General features: G+C 36.5%; 1 protein-coding gene across 1 annotated transcript; it reads left to right on the forward strand.

Moving 5' to 3' along the window:
- The first annotated feature begins 637 nt into the window (after positions 1-637).
- On the forward strand, positions 638-6,420 carry yipf3 (Yip1 domain family, member 3). The gene is made up of 9 exons (XM_053502962.1): positions 638-907; positions 2,401-2,610; positions 3,361-3,467; positions 3,554-3,599; positions 3,771-3,863; positions 4,020-4,151; positions 4,253-4,366; positions 5,354-5,477; positions 6,087-6,420. Exons 1-9 carry the CDS (start codon positions 833-835, stop codon positions 6,215-6,217), a joined length of 1,032 nt encoding a protein of 343 aa, XP_053358937.1. The 5' UTR covers positions 638-832; the 3' UTR covers positions 6,218-6,420.
- The last annotated feature ends 894 nt before the right edge of the window (positions 6,421-7,314 follow it).

Here is a 7,314-nt window from a genome sequence, read left to right on the forward strand (position 1 = left end):
AAAGAGCGATCTAATCTTATAATTACGTGATGAAGGATGTGACAAAAAGCATAGTTTTTTCTACTGGGAATTCAAAAGGGCCCAGAGAAATAGATGAAGTGCTGGTTGATCTCACAGAGTCTCTTAAAAGCATAATAGCTCCTTTAGGAACAGCGTCCATGACAATGGAGAATTCTTTGGGAGTTACTGGGAAATCAAACTTACTTAAGAACTCTTCATAACTTAAAATAAGACCTTCTGAGTTTAATAACTGGGAAACAATCTAAATGTTTTTCTCAAACCAATTATTTAAAAAGAGAGATTTTCTCTTATATACAATGTCTTGATTGTTCCAGATGAAATACCGATGAGGAGAGACGTTATGTTTAAAAATTAAAGACCCTGCAAGTAATGTCTGTTTATGGAATTTAGATCAACTGTAAGGGATTCTGTCAATACTATAATTACAGATCAATAAGAAAGGGAGACCACCTAATTTGTAAAAAAAAAAAAAAAAAGTAATTGGGGATTAAAATTCCAGATTGAATTAGGCTCATTTACATACATGTACTGCGTCGTTCCTCCTTTTTTGCGTCACTACGCTCCGGGTCACGTGACTCTAGCATTTGACGCTTTGCTCTCGGAGCAGTGAGCCGACTCACTTCCGGATTTAGGGTTCTTACTGCTTCCGGCTTCACATATGCGATGTGGAATGTTTTTGGCAGGAAGAGTCGTTCAAATTCCTGTGTTTGTCACTGAAAAATATAATGAAGGTTTTTGTCTTCGTATAGTTACATCGTAGTTACACAGCTGCTCAACTTTTTGTTGTAGTGTTATTACATAAAAAGCTAAAATGTCCGCATCGGAAGGAACCAAAAACACGAACACGGAACCGTGGGGTGGGTTTGATGACAACATTATGATCCAGGTAACCTAGCTAGTTATTAATAAATGTTCGTCATTGGATTTATAGTTGTTTTTATATTGAGGTATTTTCAGTTCAGTAGACATGAGCTGTGTGGTGTCAGTTAACCCAAACACGGTCCATTATCGTCCAGAAATCGTCCCGAAGCTTAAATGCCTCCGTGATCCCTATACATGTGCACTAGTTAGGGTGCTGCGCCAGGAGTTTGAGATTTGTCCTGCTGTTTGTCTACGTAGTTAGTTTGTTAGCTGTCTAGTTGAATGTTGTCTAGTTTGCAGTGTAAATACTGTCACGTTGACCACATTAAGTTATGAAGCAGTACAGGTTTCTACTCTCTCTTTTTTGTTGTAATAATATGCTCTTAAACATATCAGTTAATTGTTTTGTTTTGATTAGCAACAACCACAGACCAGGCTGTTTACTGGACAGATTTAGTGTACATACTTATTAAATTCAGACTTGATGGCGTGACAGATTGGAGATTTTTTCCTATTGTCAGATGAGAATAATAATAATAAAAACAACAACAATGTCAGTGTATGTGTTTAGTATTTTATTTTAGCCGAACACCATAAGTAACAAAATGGAAGAAAAAGGGCTTGTGTCTGCTTATCATAATAAAAAAATACTGATACACTTTGGATAATATCTGGTTAATAAAAAAAATAACCGTAATTACATCGATATATGTACAATTCTTGATTATTATTATTTACATATCCACCTTACCTGTTAATTATATGCCTGTGCATATTGCATACTGTACAGGATACTATACATAACCTGATTAAAATGTAAATATGAAATCACCAATAACTAGCAAAAATGATGCAAAAACAGTTTCTCTCTTTGCCCGTCATATTAGGGGTCGCTCGTGCTTACCAGGAGGTCCCTGGTTCGAGTCCCGACACTGCTAGGTTGCCACTATTGGACCCTTGAACTGGGTCCTTCACCCCCAAGTGCTCAGATACTATCAGGTGTCAAGCTGGCTACCTGAGCCTGTAAATAACTGCTACGGAAACAACGGGTGTATGTTCATCACCCGATGTGCTGGTTGGCATGTAGACAAAACCCTCATTTTTCATTATTACCCATGAGCAATGCTGACAGTATGAAAGTCACCAGTCTTTTTGAATGCTTAGTAAAGAAAAGCTTATATTTGTAGCTTTCCTTTTCTCTTGCACACCACTCACAGCTGCTGAACTTTGTGTCAATTCAAGGCAAGAACTTCAGGGCTAACAGATATCATGACAACAGCTACTAACATTACTCAAGTTCTACAAACTTCCTTTAACTTTACTCTAGTAATGCAAAGAATAGTATATGTCAATGAGCATGGATTACTTCTGATTGATGGATGTCAGGTTATTATAGAGGGTGGGTCTATTGAGTCTAAAAAGACCTAGAATTGCAGAAAATGTTAATCCAAACTCTTTATAAGAAGCAGCTAAGTTTCTGATTTTTTTTTTCTTTTTCTGATTGGCATTGCTTTTCAGGGTAGTGGCTCAGCAGTAATAGACATGGAAAATATGGATGACACCTCTGGCTCTAGTTTCGAGGACATGGGAGAAATGCACCAGCGTATGAAGGAAGAAGAGGAGGTGATAGCCGAGGCTGCAGCTACGGAGGATGAAACTGGGGAAGATGGAGAGTTCCTTGGCATGAAGGGCCTCAAAGGCCAGTTAGGAAGACAAGTCGCCGATGAGGTAAGCAGCCACCTTGTGTAGCATGGCAATTTTATGCGGCTTATAGTACTGTATATATGTTTTGATCTCTTGTTTTCTTCTTGCTTTGGATGTGGATAAGCTGTCTATGTATACAGAGGGGCCCAAAAGTGTATTCACTTTTTATGTATATTATTTTTATGCATATTTTTACATTTAAATAAACATTGAAGAATAGGTGTAAGTAATTTTGGGATTGTACACATGGTCACCATTAGCTTCCCAAAACTTAATTTTTTTGGGCAAATTACTGTGTGAACTACAGTGACTAGAGTGTCTCCAGGGACTGATCTGCATGATACTTCAGTTTCTTTCCATAGTGCAGCCAGTGTAGGTTGTTCTCTATGGTACCAATCTTTTCTCCACACAGAGACATTGAGGGGTGTTAAGTATGGGCAATGTGAAAGAAATTCAACAGCACCTCTGCATCCTATCCAACTTCCTGGCAGAATGTAATAGAGATAGGCTCTCATGTCTCTGTGCTACACTTTGTTACCATAATTTAATTAGAGTGTTAAAAAAAGAGCATAGCTAACAACTGTTGAAGTATGTATTTATTATTTGGGTGCCCTCTGTATATAATGTAAGATTGCAGTGTCATTAGCGTGTCAAAAGGGTTTTTGGTAACAGTGCCAGCCATGAATATATCAGGGTTGGTAGGGTTTTTGGAACAATATGATGTTAGTGATGCAGTGAATGCACAATCAAAATATATTTCATGAATTTGTACAGGTTTGGAAAGCAGGCAAGCGGCAGGCCTCAAAAGCCTTTAACCTATACGCTAACATCGACATCCTTCGACCTTACTTTGACGTTGAGCCTATTCAAGTGAGAAACAGGTAAGGTCCAAAATTAGTCTTGTTCACATGTTTAATGCTGTTGTGATTAGGCATTTACACTGATGATAATTCACAATTCTCCACAGATTAATTGAATCCATGATTCCACTCAAAATGATAAACTTTCCCCAGGTAAGAATTTTCCATTGGTGTGTATGAAGAAGTAATTTTCTGAATAGATGAACTTTGTGCTTTTAGAAATCGTGGCACATATCATAATAAATGATTGGTTAGTAAATTGTGTGTGTATATATATTTGAGTTTAGAGAGTGCTAATGAAATATAAAATATTAAAACCCGTAGAAAATTGCTGGGGAGTTGTATGGACCAATGATGCTGGTGTTCACACTGGTGGCCATCCTCCTTCATGGCATGAAGACTTCTGGAACAGTTATTGTAAGCAAACTCTATACATTTCACTGATATTGGTAACCCAGATAAAATTCTTTGTAAATCTACCACACATGCATTTACCCCAAACTGAAAGGAACATTTTAAAATCTCTTTTGAACACCTTTCACACTGAGTAATGTTTTATCTTTACTAAAACAGAGAGAGGGCACACTGATGGGAACTGCCATTGGGACGTGTTTTGGCTACTGGATCGGAACATCCTCCTTCATCTATTTCTTGGCTTACCTTTGCAATTCTCAGATCACCATGCTCCAGATGTTGTCTTTACTAGTAAGTAATATAGTCACTTCTGACTGAGTTTTGATATGTCCTAATTAAGTGGTGTGGTGGACTATTGTATGTGTATAATGCTTTAAAACTGTGTTTTGCAGGGCTATGGTCTCTTTGGCCACTGCGTGGTCCTTTTCATCACCTACAATGTTCACTTTCACTCTCTGTTTTATATTCTATGGCTGATATTCGGAGGACTTTCTACACTTCGAATGGTAATAACTATATAAATTGACTATTTGTTTGTCATGTTCAGCTCAAAGGCACAACAAAAGATTTAAACACAAGTATACTGTAGTTATGCCTCACACTTCTGCCCCATTCTAAAGCAGCTCACCTTCTAAGCAGTCAGTTGGATCATATATTTCTTAAAATGCAACGGTGTTGAAGAGACTACTTAGAACTACTAATGTAACAGAATTAAGATTAGCAGGTTAAAATGACCAGTTTTTTTTAAAAAGCAGTTATACAACAGTTAGTTCTGACTGAGCAATCTGATTGGACGAGAGGCTTTTCACAAGTATTGATAATGGACAGTAAGAGCATTGGTATGTTTTAACTATATGTACCACTCTGTGCCCCAGGTTTTCTACAGTGGTTAATTGCACTTACTTTTGGTAACATCATAGGTGAAAGTAGGTTGGTACATTCCATCATACTGAGGAGAGTGCAGCTACCTGCCGAAAACTAGGTTTAAAACCAGTCATGGAACCACTCTTAGCAAGAAAACAGATAACATTATGTCTAAAACTGATAACGTGAACATTATTCATGCCAAAGGTGAGCTACAAAGCAAACTAGTTTCTAACAGAAAGATAAATCCCAAATCCCCCTCTTACCCCCACTAAGAGGGCACTACTTGAGTTGAACAAGTGATTGTACATCCTAGTGCAATTGCTTTCCATTTAAAGATATTTGGTATTTAAAGAAACCTTTAAAATTTACAGGACTGTCCACCACCTCTACAGTTAATTCTCTTCACCTTTTGGTTTAAAATTACTTTAACTAATTGTTTGTCACTATCATTCCCTCACAAGCTACTCTCTCACAAGTAAAAAAAAAAAAAAATCATTTATTTCTTTGAAAATTTAACACATACACACGTCAGATCTACACTGTTAATTATAAGCAACACAAGAGAAATTGATGCACTGAGTCAGTTCATTTCTGTTTTTTCCCTTCCCATCTATTTTCTCATTCAGGTGGCTGTTCTGATTTCGCGTACTGTAGGTAAAACTCCTCGTCTCGTTTTGTGTGGCACACTTGCAGCGCTCCACATGCTTTTCCTGCTCTATCTGCATTTCGCCTATCACAAGATTGTTGAAGGTAACAAATATGCAAATAAAACTGTATTCAGTGTGCATCCAACTGTATTTAGTATTCGCTATATAAAGTACTTATTCATCTTTAATTTGATCTCATTCATAGTTAATTTAGGGTACTGTACGGTACTGTGCTATAACAGAACATTTAAGAAAGGAGCCCAGTATCCCTAGGCAGCCAAATAATAAAAGTATTGTCTCTTGTGAAAAGACATTGTTATTACCTTGTGATAATAGAGTTCATGTCTTTAGTCTATTTTTGAGTCTACTTTTAGCAACAGTTATGTGGTCCAAAGGACAAAATTTATAACTGGGTCAGATTTTTGGAAAAGGTGTCCCCCTAAAACATAGCTATATGGATACTTGTTTTTCAGGTTCGCTTCTAGACATCTAGTCTCTTTGTCATGTTATATCAGTCACAATGTAAATTTTTTTTTTTTTACTATAAATTTTGTTATTGACCAATATCAACCAGTTTATGCATTTAACAAATCAACTAGCTGGTTATTGAGAACAGAACTAATTTGCCAGTGCAGTTTAATTTTAAATATATATATATATTGGCTCTAATAATAAATTATTAATAAAGCATGGCTTTATTTTTATTTTTAAGGTATCCTGGACACCCTAGAAGGACCAAACGTCCCCCCTATTCAGAGAGTGGCCAGGGATGTCCCTAATGTGGCCACTGCTGTTGTGAATGCCACAGTGAAATCTGTAGCTGCAGTCATACACTCGCAGTAATCCCTTGTTCTGATGCTTTTCTGTTTGGACAAGGAAACTGGTTTGGATGTAAAGGACCTGGGCTCAGGAGAGTTACAAAGGGGAATTCTTATCTAGCACCTCAGCTACGCCCCAGTCCACTTATCAGTTAAATATAACCTATGATATGATACCTGACATTAAGGTATGGTCATACGGTGGTTTAATTTGATCCTGAAAAGGCTTAGACATCATCACTGCACATTGGTCTTACTATAATAATTCCCTGAGATCATCTGCAATTAAAAAAAAAAAAAAAAACTTGTTATGCAACAGGAAAAGTTGGTCCAAATTGCTATTATTGGCACTGGACACATAAATATTTGTATAAAATAACACTAAGAATTCATTCATGTAAGTAAAGTGCTGTTGCCTCCTCTGAGTGTCACATCACCACATGTACTTATTCATTTAAAGTTTAAACTAGGGGCAAGGACATTGTAGCAGGTAAATATTATTTCACTTAATTTACCAGTTTTATAAACATTATCTCATTATTTAAAAAGAAGAGAAGCTACTATTGCAAATGTGATTCTTGTTAGGACAACTCTATTTATTATTAATATTTTTCACATGTAACTCACAGCAGTGAAATGTTTTTTTTTTTTTTCTTCCAATATTGCAATTAGGAAACTAGATTCAGAGCACAAGGTCAGTTAGGATACAGTACCACTAGAGCAGATAGGGTTAAGGTCCTTGCTCAAGGTTTCAGCAATCGCAACTTGGTGATGCTAGGGATTGAACCTCTGACCTTTTGATCAGTAACCCAGGTCCTTAACTGTTTGAGCCAATACTGATCTTGATGCTATTGTGAAATAATTTTAATAATTTTTATTTACCCTGCTACTTTGTCATGTTGTAACCTTTACTTTAAATTTAATTGGACAAAACATATGCGGTAGCTGAAAATTAAGACTTTGTTAGTTAAATAACCATTGTTGCTAAAGAGTCTTCTTTTTTGTCTAGGTTTCTGATTGATAAACCGTATCTTCTATTCTTAAGGAACACAATGTTTAGTTGTAACTAAAGTCTAAAGCCACAATTCATGTTTTCTTGATTAACTTGCTTGTACCTACTGT

The sequence above is a fragment of the Clarias gariepinus genome, chromosome 8 (genome assembly GCF_024256425.1).
Source record: "Clarias gariepinus isolate MV-2021 ecotype Netherlands chromosome 8, CGAR_prim_01v2, whole genome shotgun sequence".
NCBI lineage: Eukaryota > Metazoa > Chordata > Actinopteri > Siluriformes > Clariidae > Clarias > Clarias gariepinus.